This window comes from Olea europaea, chromosome 17, assembly GCF_002742605.1.
Source record: "Olea europaea var. sylvestris chromosome 17, O_europaea_v1, whole genome shotgun sequence".
NCBI classification, from domain to species: domain Eukaryota; kingdom Viridiplantae; phylum Streptophyta; class Magnoliopsida; order Lamiales; family Oleaceae; genus Olea; species Olea europaea.
Window position 1 is genome coordinate 9,739,380 of NC_036253.1, and position 14,968 is coordinate 9,754,347.

The 14,968-nt window shown below is 32.3% G+C and overlaps 1 protein-coding gene across 1 annotated transcript; it reads right to left on the bottom strand.

Annotated features, from left to right (window-relative positions):
• Positions 1-8,493: 8,493 nt before the first annotated feature.
• On the bottom strand, positions 8,494-9,733 carry LOC111365802. Its single transcript, XM_022986320.1, has 2 exons — positions 9,692-9,733; positions 8,494-9,180 (listed from the first exon to the last, which is right to left on the bottom strand). Exons 1-2 carry the CDS (start codon positions 9,700-9,702, stop codon positions 8,817-8,819), a joined length of 375 nt encoding a protein of 124 aa, XP_022842088.1. The 5' UTR covers positions 9,703-9,733; the 3' UTR covers positions 8,494-8,816.
• Positions 9,734-14,968: the final 5,235 nt, after the last annotated feature.

The window sequence follows — 14,968 nt, forward strand, 5'->3', positions numbered from 1 at the left end:
AATTCTCTCGATAACATCTCTTCTCCCTCAACTTTACTTTCACCTTTACCATTCACCCACTTATCTCCCAACATTTCCTCAATGCCACCTCCATCCCTTAATCTACCTGTGAACCATCCCATAATACTCACTGCATGACCTGGCTAAGAACAATATCAACAACCTTTTATAAAAATGAACCTTCATATCCAATTCTACCCATTTTATATTATTGAACACACCACTATGGCCCAAACTCTAAAAGATCCCAGATAGTGTCGGTCTATGTCTAAGGAGTATGATGTGCTAGTTCGGAATGGAACATGGGAGCCGATTCCACCTAGTTCCAACATCTTGTTTGTTGTAAGTGATTTTTGAACTCAACGTAAATTTGATAGCTCTGTTGACATATTCAGAGCTCACATGGAGGCTAAAGACTTTATCAATATCCTAGCATTTACCTAACCACTGACCATTATACATACGTTATGCAGCTTTTTATGGTACTTGTTAGCACTCTTCATGATGGATATCAACTATATCATGATTCTTCTCTCAAACTATATGCCTTATCTAATGCTGATTGGGTAGGAAACAAACATGAATTTTCCTCCAAGGGGTGGTTATATTGTTTTTCTTGGTTTAAATCATCTATCCTAGAGTTCTGAAAAGCATAACTCAATCCTCAATTGAAACTAAATATTATATTGTTGCCAATATTCCTACCAAAATTGGATTTGCTATCACTTATTTGATCTTACCATTAATCTATCTTTTTTCCTCGTGATTCACTGTGATAACATTTCTTAAAAAAAATTACATTCAAGAGTGAAGTATGTTACCCTTGATTTTCATTTCAATTGGGACTAAGTTCAAAACAGTGCTCTATATGTTGCTCAGGTGTTCTCTGTTAATCAATTAGCTGATGCTTTGAAAAATTGATTCACTGTGCTTTCTTATGCTTAAATTCAAGATTGGACTCTACTCTTGAGCCCAATCTTGAGGGGGCATAACAATGGATAGCCATCTTTCCATTCAAGAGTGAAGTATGTTACACTTGATTTTCATTTCAATTGGGATTAAGTTCAAAACAGCGCTCTATATATTGCTCAGTGTTCTCTATTAATCAATTAGCTGATGCTTTGGCAAAATTGCTTCATTGTGCTTTCTTATGCTTAAATTCAAGATTGGACTATATTCTTGAGCCCAATCTTGAGGGGGCATAACAATGGATAGCCATCCTCATCTAAGGATTGCATAGCTGTCTTTTTCCAAATGTTATATTTGTCATATTTTGGATTTCAAGTTATTATCCCAACTATACAACTTAAACCTAGGAAATCAGTTATTACAAATATTGGTTTTTAGAAACTTTCAATTATTGTATAAATACTCAATCACTGATCAATGCAACATGTGAAAGACAATTTTCAACTCATCTTGCATAATGGGTTCAGGGTTACTACGGTGATGGAGTGCTGGGCAATGAATCATGAGATGAGTTGGGGTTTAAGTGAATTGAAACAATTCAATATAAGGGATATCACTTACCATATGGTCTTAGAATCTGCATAATTGACATTATCTAAGGTGTGGATGAGAGGGATTGAGTACTGCAAGGGACATATTTGTATTAGATAAGGGTGTCAATTAGTGTTATTGTTCCAAAGTGAGGGAATGGGCTTCAGTATAGTGAGGTTTAATAGGTAAGATTAGCTGTAGTTGAAAATAAAGATTCTCACACTGGGATGTTAGCATAGTTGCTTCAAAGTTGAGTAATTTTTCAAGTTCTTCAAAGGTGATGAGATGCCTCTAGCTTGGTTGCACATACTAGTTTTTATACTCATCATCGAGGCCATCTAGAATTTTATTTATGAGGTCATCAACGTCAATTGGGGCTCCAAGAAAAAACAACGCATTAGTCATGCTTTGATATTTTACAAAAACTGGATCACACTGCATGAACTTTGGTAATTTGTTTAAGTTGGCCTTTCAATTTCCTAAATGCGGCCTTAAGAGGATGTGGTATATGTGGTAGATAAAATGGTCCATGCTTGATGAGATGTTTTAGCTTGAATGAAGGGTATTATGGCGGGTAAAATCAAGCTAATGATGGCATTGAGGATTAGTTGATCCTGAGGGGTCCTCATGATGAGAGAACGATTTGGAAGTGTGCCATTTTAAGTGAGAGTGGGTGGTGGGGATGGTTTTGATCCATCAACACAACAAACTTGGTCATAGCCAATGAACAATCTAAAATTATAACTTCCAAGCTATGTAGTTGTTGGTTGCGAGTTTAAAAGGAGTACGTGCTACCACATTGATGTTGATAAGGATATTGTGGGGTTTCATTAATGTAGTAAATGGTAGTCAAAGCTTGTGGAACCTAGATGAAAGTAGTGGAAGTGGAGTTATAGTCCTTTTGGTATTAATTTTGAGAAGTCAAAAAGAGCTTATGAGATTCAAAACCTCCTTTTGAACTCATTTATTTAATTTTATAAAAGTATTTTTTTCTAATTAGAAAGCATTTAGAGAAAGTTGGTTCAATATAGCTTTCTCTAAAGGTTTCAAACATTAATTAAGGTAACTTTATTATGGTGGTCTTTTACAATAAGCAAAAGCAAAAAAAACCTGCCAAACGAACATTAGTTATTAGGATGCCTGGAAAATGAACATGAGTAAATCAGTTGGAGGAGAAACAAGATTTTAACATAATAAATTGGATGAGACAGTTTGATCAGCAAAGAAATGGAATGAGAGATGAAGCTGATAGACTATCACTTTGGATAGAAAGCTCTGTTACCTTATAAAATTATGAATTGATAATTATCTTTCGCAATATTCATTGACAAGTAATTAAGCATTTATATAACAATTGAATCATTCCCTTTCTAGTCTAAGTTGTACATTTAGGATAATAACTCTAAATTCAATATACAACAAATGCAACATTTGAAAAAAGTCAAACTAAGTGATCCCTAAATCTAAAAATTATAAGTGTTGTGCTTCAGGTCCAATCAACTTCAAACATAAACACTTGTAACATACAACTGATACGTTTCATTTATGGCAAACCTATCATTTAATTGAATTAATATTTTAATAAATTAAATAATAGAATCCATAAATTCAAGTCTTGGTAATTTGTTAATCACAAAGAGTTGTGATTATAAGATACAAATTACTTATGAAGGAATATTAAATCATCCGTAGTCGTAGGCAATAACGAGATACGTATATTGTTATTACGGATAGACAATCATGAATGGTATTTCTTACTTGTGAAGTAAGTAGCTGATCTTACAAGTTAAAGTATATTGACACTTAAAGAACATAGGAATATTTTGTTATAGAACAAAAAATTGGAGACCCACTGAGAAATTTCACATGAATAACTATTTGAGTGTCAGTGGTTAATCTCTAACATTCAATAGTGAAATTGATCTTTCAACTTAAGGTTATCATAATGCCTTATATGGGGACGGTCATACTTTGATGATGCTAGATGCTGCTCTGTCAAGAGTCAATGATACGACATCGTTCAGGTATGTCAAAAATCATTTGAAAATTGTGAATGATCAATAGAGGATTTGTCACTAATATATAGAAAGAGATTATGATTTATATTTCATTCAGTTAAATTGATAACAAAATATTTTGCCAAGGTTTACTCATAAGTCGAAAAGAGTTTTCGACTTACATTGACTAATTAGTAAGATGAAAGACACAATTAATAATTAAGATTGACACTCTTTTATATCTTGTAACTGATCGAATCATATTGACCAATGGATTAGAGTTTCACAGTAAATGCGAAAATTTGGTTTTATTTTACCACGTGATATTTTTCGTCACATGTATTGCTCTGACACATTGGTAAATATCAATCTGGGATGAGAGGCACTTCGCTTACCGTCAACTAATGAGCATTAGAACGAGCGAGCGAGCGACTAAAAGACTATGACTACAATACACGTCATGAGCGAAAGCGAAGATAAGCCGGATAAGCTTTTTTATGTCGAAAGTCTCAAAACTAGCCATCTTATTGTAGACAACTAATGCGAGCCTACTTATAGGTTTACAAACAAGTTTGATTTTGTCATACCACGTAATATTTCCTATCACATGTATTATCTTAACACATTGCTAGATATTAATCTGGGATAATGGGTGTGAATTGGTGATAAATTAGTTATCTACTTTAATTAGATAAAAATTATAATTCATATCGTTAAGCATCATGATCAGAAACCTAAGACGAGTGAGATTTACCAATTAATTAATTGATAAATATTGACAATTAATTAATTAGGTTGCTTGTAAAAAGCCCTAATTAATTAGTTGGATTAAGGAAAAATTTCATATCTAAGAGATTAAGTATGATCCGTTTCAAAACTAAGAAACAATGTTTCACATTTCAAAAATCAGATATTAATTAATATTTATTTATGAAAAAATTAATTAAAAATATATTTTATTAATTCAGTGTATTAATGTCACAATTCTATATTTTTTGATCACAAATTATCGAATTAACCGACGACAAATTATTTCTCGATCACGAATATGAACTTTTAGAGGTCACAAATTTTTTCACGATCACAAACCAAATATTTTATAAGCCACAATTTATTCATCGATCACAAATGAAAAAAATTATAGGTCGCAATTTATTTATTGGTCACAAATCACAAATTGTATAAGTCACGACTCAAATTTTTAGGCCGCATATTATTTATTCGTCACAATTTATCATTTATATATTATTTATTGATAACAAAATATCCAATTTATTGGTCACAATTTAAAATAGTTGACCATATTATTTATTGAATAAAAAATTAATCAATTTTATTGGTTAAAATAACTAAATAATTGGTCCCAATACATTTTTATATAACTCCAACCAAACATAGCCCCATTACCACCACCAGAACCACCATCTCCACTACACAACACCACCACGACCAACCAAAAAATTCCCAAATATACTATCACCGTCGTCATTGCCACCACCACGACCCCTACCAATATCGCAACCAATCCACAACCACAACTATAGCTGTTGTCGCCATCGTCACCACCATCCCACCATTAACATCTCCATCACAGCCGCGACCACCACACCACCATCACCTGAACAAAAAATCATCGATTCAACCCCACCACTACCATCTCCGCCACCACACTACCAATATATAGTCCCCATTTGTACCACACCACAGACACAAATCCCACCAAAAATATTCCCAAATTCATTAGAACTATCAGAATCACCGCCACTGCAGCAATCAACATAAGAAAATAGACGAGATAGAATACCTCATCTCGCAGCCGTACCTCAACAAAAAATCACACAGACCATCACCCTATTACCGTCTGGTAATTGCAATGCTCTAAAGCCACGATGCCACACCATCAAATCTGTCAATCTGCATGCAGTGTCGATCGATATCGCTCTGAAGCTGTTGTGCACATCTCAGTGAAACAACGGTTGGGCAGAGCGTTCTCTCTTTGATTCGACATTATGCTACTACTTTAAAGCACCCCCATGTGTACCGCTTTGTGCAGAGGCTTCGGCTCCAATATAGAGAATAGAGAGAGGGTGGGAAAGAGAAAATACAAAGGGGAGAGAGAGAGAGAGAGAGAGAGAGAGAGAGAGAGAGGGAGAGAGAAGTAATTAGAGTATGGAAATTAAATTGGGCAATGTAGAATAATTTTTTTAATAATATTATTAATCTTTAAAATTTAAATTATCATCTGATTTTTGAAAAAAAAAATAAAATTAAATCTTAGTTTTGAATTTGATAGTTTAAAACTTCGGTGGGATGTAATTTTTACTTGGATTAATTAATTCATGGGCCAAATTTAATTAATTGAATTAATTAAATATTGGAATGAGTAAGTTTAAGAGATGGACCAAGGGAATTCTATTAATAGATTGCTAGGGTTTGAGAAATCAATAATACAATACAATTATATGATATATTCTTGTTAGCACAAGAAAAATTATACCTAGTTCTCTCAATCATGTTTTCTATGTGGATTTTTATTTGAGGTTGGACAAATGTGTAGAAAATAACAAACCGAATTGATAATCAAACAAAGGAGAAGAACAAACAGATGTGAAGAATGGAGAAACTCTTGTTGCATCATCCAAACTTAGGGCAAATATATGAGATTACAATGACTTTAAATACTACAAAACAAAGGAAATATAAAATACTAAACTACCCTTAACCTAATATATTGATTACATTAATATCTCCCCTCAAACTCACGATGCTATAGCAAGAAGCAACGGGAGTTTGTCAACCAAGAAACAAAAACGATGAATTGAGTGTGACTTCGTGAAGTCAACAAGTTGCAACGATGAACAATGAATGGTAGGGAAATGATGTAAAACTAAAGGGCAATCAATATCAATATGATTTGTATGCTCATGAAATACACAATCGTGAGAAATCTAAATTGCAATTCAATCTACAAGCCAAATGCAAATGGATGCAAATTTCAAATACAAGATACATCGAACCAACACCAAATCAAATTCCAGATGAACTGGACATATACAAAACCAAATTCTCAATCCCATGAACTGGGCACATACCAAATCAAATTTTCGATCCCATGAACTGGGCAAACACCAAACCAAATTTTCAATCCCATGAGAAAGCACCGAAAAAATTTCTGTCTTACCATTTTCAATCTCTCGGTCGATCATATTTGACTTGCTCTGTTTATGCAAACCATGTGCGTAACCTTATTGAGGAATAGGTGTATATATATACTGCACAATTAACGATTTTGAAGTTCCTAGGAAAATAACAGAATTTGTGGTAGGAAGACTTTATTTATTGGAAGACGACAAACGGAGAATCCGTTCAAACAACACGTGGAAGGAAATGACTGGATGGGAGGAACGTTTGAGTAAAAAAAACAATTACGAAAACGAGAGAAAATTTTCAAGAAAGAGGCTCTGATACAATATAGAAAAACAAAGCAGATTCTTGGTAGGAAATTGAAATCTGTTTTATTTTTTGTTGTGTATGATTAAGAAAATTTTCAACAAGAATGACTATGTATTACTAGTAAAGACAGTAAACAAAGTTGCGAAGATCAACCACTCAAAGTCTAATCATTAGACCATACACACCCAGTAGAGCGTAGTCTTAACTATTCCTATAGAGTAACTAGTTGAAAAGAATTTTAAAGGATGTAACTCATTATGGTGATTAAATATGGACCACCACGCCAACACTTGATGCAAATGAATTTATTCTTTTTTCTTTCCTACAACGGCAAATATCATCACCCTTTACTCTTTTTGATGGCCGAGCATTTTAAAGCTTTCTTATTGCAAAGGAAATCTTGAATCCTGATGTCAATTAAAAATCTGTTTCCATCGAACAGATTTTCAACGTTTACACAAGCTATAAATTTGGTCATGCCCTGTCGTTGACTTAAATCATTCAAAACTATCTCGATCTCTCACTATACAGAGCATTGCTTTCTAGAGTTTTCAATAATTTTCCAAGTATGATATCAAGAACCCGAATAAATAATATTTGACTATTGATTGTTGAACAAATCTAAAGCTAAAGAGCATAGTCCTAATTTGCGCATCCAAAAGGCCAAGTATCTTGAAATAGTATGGAAAATATTACAATTAGTCTCAACCCTATCACTGAAGTACCAAGTGAGTTATCGCCCTTCCTAAAAAAGAACAAATTAGTTGTCAATTTTTCGTTTGAATTGCACAATCAACCCCAATGACGAAAGTTGACCAAATTTCCATTAAATAAGTCATCTTATTTAGCTTTATGAAACTCGAATTTACTTCTCAATCTTTACCTAGGTTGGCATCTAAAAATTTGAAAGTAAGACATTATCATGATAATTAATGATGATTTCGACAATTTCAACATGGAATAATTGTCCAATCCCAATGGTGAAAATTGACCAAATTTCCATTAAATAAGTCATCTTATTTAGCTTTATGAAACTAGAATTTACTTCTCAATCTTTACCTAGGTTGGCGTCTAAAATTTAGAAGACATTATCATGATAATTAATGAAGATTTCAACAATTCCAACATGGAATAATTGTCCAACTTTAATGAAAGGTCGAATACTGATTTTCTTCATTTAAAAGTTGATAGAAGTTGATTGTCCTCCACCGCTGGTGAGGTCAGTCACGTCACCTAGAAAATGGATATACAGAAAATAATATGCAAATCAAATTTTGGCAAAAATAAATGAATTTCGTCTAATAGATGAGTTGGGGACACTAGTATCATGCACGAGTATAGACACGGGGGTTGGACATGGTGTAGCACAGTTTGGTTTCACTAGAACGGGACAGAACCATCATAACTCAGCTTTTATCGTCGTTGAAAATCAACAGATTCTGTATGAAAGAGCAAAATGAACCAGATAATTAGTTCTATCCGTGACTTAGAGCTCAAAGTTTACACTATTATTAGGTAGGGATGGTGCATATAAAGATCAAAGTGGAGCTTGAAAAACCCGTCTTCATTTATTGACAGCAAATGCTACTTAACTATGAAGAAATGCAGGCAGGGACAGATCAGACTACAGTGCTGAGATTGTAAAATAAATGTCAGCAGAATGTGCGAATACACAACACAATACACTGTAGGAGAAATGGTAGGAGAGAAGCTAAAAACAGGGGAGTGAAAGTCGAGCTTGTTATATTTCCATTACTAAGTTTTGCCTGCAAACTGTAGGTGAAGAAATAACAGCAATCCTCCCTGGGGTCGACGATTCTTGACAAGTTCGTGGCGAGAGGTTAGTAAGTTCCAATGCCTGTAATCTCAATTCAACAGGGTAGTCAGCAATACATCCGATTCTGGGGCCAGCACCAGTTGACCATTTGAGGGAGAGTTGTTGACCCAATTGATATGAACTAGCGGCCTTCTTGGAATTAATCCTTTGTAATATTTCCCTCTTCGGGACATCTGCTTTAGGGCTCTGAAGACCACCAGAGAGCATCCTCTTGTACGCGACTTTAGTTTCAGCTTGAGAAGCTTCGGTTGCTTCTGAAGAAGGGTCTTTTTCGTTTTCAAAGGGAAGATCAGGTTGGATGGAATCTGAGACTGACGAAACTTCAGTTGTAGACCAATCTTTAGCAGGTTTTCCGCTTTCATAACTCTCGTAGTCATCATTTGCCTTTCATATCTGATAGATTAAGACATAGGACATCACCCTCAGCTTAATTACTAAAAATCAGAAGTTAAAAAGAAAGAATTAACATCAGAAAGGAAACTCAAAGTGTGAACCAACATGAGAACGGCAAACCTATTTAAGTATATCAAAACTATCCTCCTCTTGGTGACAGCAAGATCGCTTGCTTATTTAACAAAAACCATATTTTCAGGAGCAATGCTTAGTTCCTGTGGTTTATCCATTGTCCTTTCATGAAGCTCAATCAGAGACGTGCCAGAATTTGCAAATCAGTGGGGGTAATTTTCACTTTTCGTCATATCTCTAACAATAACGCAGAACCACAATTACATGAACAGAAGAAAAAAAACAAAAAAAGAGCAACAGCCTAAATGCTCTGAAAATAAATTCAACGCTTTTGCTTCTCCATTGCTACTTATCAAATCAGTTTCTGAACGAGGGAAAGATCCATGGTCAAGGATCTCGTATGTGATAGTCTGTGGAACAGAAAATGGAGGTGACATACCTCGACTTCATTCAGGTTGACTCCATTTTCCTCCAAAAATTTGTGTTCGTTCCTTTACATTGCCGTCTTTATTGTTTTCTTGTGTGCATTGTGCAAACTCGTGGGCTGACTGAGCGAGAACCTCAGTGCCATCATAGGCGAAAATTTGGCTAAGTATTCTTCCAAACTTCGTCCTTGTGATATCAACTTATCTCCATTTCATGAACTTAGTTGATATAAAGTTGTATGATAGCATTGAATTCTTTTTATTTGACGATTCGATCTATGATTTATCATTTATGGATAAATATACCCATGCATTTAAAGATGAGGAATGGTATATTAATTTGAGTTTTCTCTCCCTCCCCACTATTGAATTATAGCCATGTTTGACGTAGCTTATATTTTTGTTAAATATTTAAATCAAAGTCAATAATTAATTTTTTAACTAAATATATCCTCTTGCATGTTGCATTTAGTGAAATTTTAAGCATACGGGGTCATTGACAAGAAATAATAATGATAAATAAATGAATATCGTTCGCATGAAGATTAGAATTTAGCTTAACTTCGATCTATCCAAAATTATAGAATACACACAATAGATGATTGAACTTAAGTAACAATGATTCTATCTAAGTTATAACTACACCTTTTAACTAAGTGCAAGTATAAATAAGTGCCAATGTAATGTTTTGGAGAAAAATTAAGTAAGAAAGTTGTAATAGGAATCCGACTTCACCATTAGTATCCATTTAAATCCTCAAATTATCACTTTAAATTCAATTTACGCTTAAATTGACAATCAATAATCCTAAGCTGTCTAACAATATCTCCCGAGTAAATTGAACCTATTTTCACAACAATCCTAAAGATTACTATCCTGAATTCGAATATATAAAACTTCATTCACCACCAAGATTATTCAATTAAAATGCACAAAACATAATGTCTATAGAATTTTAAGCTGATTGTAAATCATAAGCTACACCTACGTTGACCTTTCGAAAATAAAGTAAGTCACAAACACATATAAAAGTTGATCATTCAATCAAACGGCAATTAAAAAATTAATACAAATCAATCCAACATAATTAAGAACTAGAAGAAGAATCCTTAAATTATAACTACAACTAACGACACAAATTTTAGCATATCATGTTTTGAGTACAAAAAGATGTACTAAGTTGAGAATTCATCCCCTAAAATATGTATTACAAGAAAAAATTTGAATATTAATTTTTGTTCCCCTGATGTTTCTGTGGAGTGTTCTAGAAATCCCCCCCCCCCCCTCTCTCTCTCTCTGGGGTTTGAAATCCCAATCCTTTTGATTCGGATGGAGAATCTCTAATGAAAACCGTGTTTTGCCTTCAAATTATGTATATAATGTATTTTTCCTCCACAAGCTCTCCTCCTCGCTAGTATGAATAATAATCTCTTTGTAGGCTCTAAAATTAGGTTAAATTCATGCACCACGCATATTTCACGTAGGAATTGACTTAAGTTTTAAAAATAAAATGAAATAAAATTTCATACCAGACAACATTGCGATCAAATGGTTATCACTCTAAATATGCTGATCAAAATATGCTACCATTGTGATCATATGGGTAAAGTCTTATGATCGCAATGTATATCCTTTTGCTTTTCGTTCTAGTTGGTCCCTGAATTTCCCATTTGGTTCAGCTCAAGTCCCGTCTTATTTGCAACATGGGCCTTCATCTTTCAATTCTTTACACTCTAGCTCCATCTTCCATAATTTGTTTATTTTTGGCCCTAATCATTCGATTTCCTCTGTCTCCTAATATATGATCCAACATCATGTTTTTCCTAAAACAATACATATACACAGGGGTTGACGCAAACATTTTAACTTAGGAGGTCACAATCAAACTTTTAAAAAATGTGACGAAATTTTTTTAATACTTTATATGGGTTATAAACTGTTATATTACTTTTTCATATAGATTATTTTTACATCTAAATTTTTTTTATATATATAAAAAAAAATTCAATCATTTTTATGATTTTTTTTTATTATTGTTACTTTTTCTTCTCAATCAATTGATTTTTTTAAAAATAATCTAATAAATTTCCTAATAAAATTTTTGACCTCAATTGAAAAAATAATTAATTGATCGAGAGGAAAATGTAACAATAATAAAAAAAATCCTAAAAATGATTGAATTTTTTTTATATATAAATTTTTTTCGAATATAAAAATAATTAAGATGAAAAAGTAGTATAACAATTTATAACCCCTATAAAGTAATAAAAATTTCATCAAGAATTTTTACTTCAAAAAATAAAAATAAAAATTGACTTCATACCACATATAAAATTTTCTAATAAATGATGTCAATTATATTGATAAATTTGTTGAGCAAAAATAATAAATATTAATAAAATAATTGATTTAAAAAAAAAAAAGAGTTATAAGTCTCTTTTGACATACATGTATGACGTACGTTTAACTATTTTTTATATTCATTTAGATCATTCGATATGTTTATGATATAGATCTCGAAATGAGTTTCGAGAGGATATAGAAGATTTATGGATACGGCTAGCGTATAATCATCAAAGGATTGTTAAAGTTAACTTGTTATCGAAATTCTCGAAATATTAATTTGGAATGGCCTACTTTGACACGTTGTAACGTTTCTACGATTGACTATTTCGCACACCATTAAAGACGTGAAATGTTAGGCCGTGAGTATTTTAAAATGATATTAAGAATGTAATATTTCAATTTCATTTGATATTCCATAGTAAGTCCGAAAAAAAATTTTAAAAATTGGAGGGTTAAGTGACCCTATGGGACCCTCTTAGGTCCGCCCCTGCACATACAACCAAAATTAAGTACCAAAACAATAAAGTACTCTCAAACATCTAATTTTAATGGTCCGAACAACTGCAAAATTACATGGACAGTCAACTAATTGAAAATATTTTTCTTTCTTGGATGTATTGCATCTCATTGTGAAATATCTGCAAGGACATGAACAAGCAACTTCTACTCATTTAGTTAATAATTTTCAGGACTACAGGTGAAAATTAAAATAGCTCAATGTAAATTAGAAGTTAGGGTATTTTCAAGAGACTATCTATTTTTAAAGAGCGTATTCTATTATTTGGAGAGCATTTATAAATTTAGAAAGTTAAAATTTTGAAATACTCCAACAAACCTTTTATATTTAATACTTAATTTTACTACTTCCAAAAAATATTTATAATTTTTCTCTGTTTTTTATTTTTCTTTAGATTATTTTATTATGTTTTTATATTGAAAATTAAAATACTTTGAATTCATTTAATTATAGAATGTGAGCCTGTCTCTTTAAATTTGAAAAGCCAAACACTCTCTCTAAATTAAGCCCTTGTTTGACCCCCATTTTCTAGAAATGAAAATGGATGGAATATTTTTTTTTTTAATGAGTTGTTGAAAAAGAAGGAAAAATTTTCGATTTACGTATAATATTATTTTATGGAAGATTGTGTGATTGAAAATATGAAAGATAAAAATAAAATGTAATGAAATGTAATTTAATGGAGGCCAAACAGGAGCTAAATTGTTAATTTAAAATGTATCTTGTAACATGATTGTAATGATTGACTCTTTAAAATAGAGCGCTTCTACACTCTTTAAAATAGAGAGTACTTTTGGAGATGCTATTAGTTAAGGTCGGACAAAATTTCAAAATTGAAACAATTCGAACCGGATCCGAACTGAATTGAGCGATTCTTCTTAAGTTCAATATTCGGACAAAATATCTGAATCGAGAACTAACGAGTTCAGTTCAATCCTTTATTCTAGATTAAGAACCGACGAACCCAATAATAACCGAATCTCCTCAATTTTTTAAATTTATTTATTTTAAATAAACTAAATTATTTTATTTTTTAAATAAATTTGCTAACTTGATAATTTAGTTCAAATCCAAAAATATGATTTTTCTATTTCTAATTTTCAGTCCAAACCCAACTTAATCAAATTGACCTAAGTTTTACCCAAATCTATTATTCTACCGTAATGTCCTTTTTACTGTTTTGAAGAAATCGAATTAAAGTTCCACAGAGCCTTTCTTAATTATTGTGAGCTAGCTATCTTTCTCTTCCTGTGATTTTAACAATCAAATCTATGAAGAATTCAGTAAAGAGAGACGCAAAAAACACATAAGATTTGATTACGTTATTTTTAAGAGTTAAATTGAACATATCATTAATTGAATTAATGTAACTTTGTAAGTATTAAAAAAATTAATTATAGTACATAAGGAACATGGGAATCGAACCGAATCGAATATAATTGAATTCGATCAGTTCCGTAATTAAATTTGGATTCGACGGTTTCACTTACTAAATACTTAAAAATTTTGAATTTTATTCGATTCTCGTTATAATCGAACCGAATCGGATCACATTCAGCCCTACTCTTAGTGCCTTTGTCCCTAGGCACTTGGGCATGAACTAGATTATGTAAACCACTCTTCAGTGCCTCGGGCAAATGTCTCAAGAAAAAAACTATGAATACAAAACACGTATAGATACATATGAATTTTAAAGTATGATAATATAATGGAATTTTTTAGTATACTGTATAATGAAGATGCCAAGGTGCTTACTATTTTTTTTTTTTGGGGGGGGGGGGGGGGGGGGGTTAATATTTTTGCAACTAGAAAAAATGGAACTAAGGGTAATTAGCAAAAAGATCATTATTGTTTACACTAATTGCGAAAATAGTTTCTATCTTTTCAAACTTGATATTTACACCTCCATTTCAAACCTTTATTGCGGAGTTGGTCCTTTCCGTCATGTTATGTTAAATCGGCTCTCTATCGTTTGCCTTTATTGCGCAAATCGTCCATATTATTTTAATTTTGACATTTGGACACTCAGATTAACTTTTCTTTGTGCATAAGTTCTTTATTATCTATTTTTCTCCATCAAAATATTATAAAATGGTTAATTTATCATCATTTTTAAATAAAACAGTAGAAAATGAAGAAAGAATATAAAAAATTATATCTAGAGTTCCATTTTTTTCTAAATGTACAAATGAATCTCACATAAAATAATTTAAAAAATTCTAACAAAAGAAATATATTTTATTTTCTACCCCTACCCCTACCCCTACCCCTACCCATACCCCTACCCCTATCCCTACGGCCTACCCTTCCCCTACCCTCCACCACGACCACCACAATAATTAAAAAGATTAAGAAAAGTAAGAGAAAAAATGATGCTTCTTCCTCATTTAATATCGGACCTTGTCATTTACCTCTACCACCACCACCA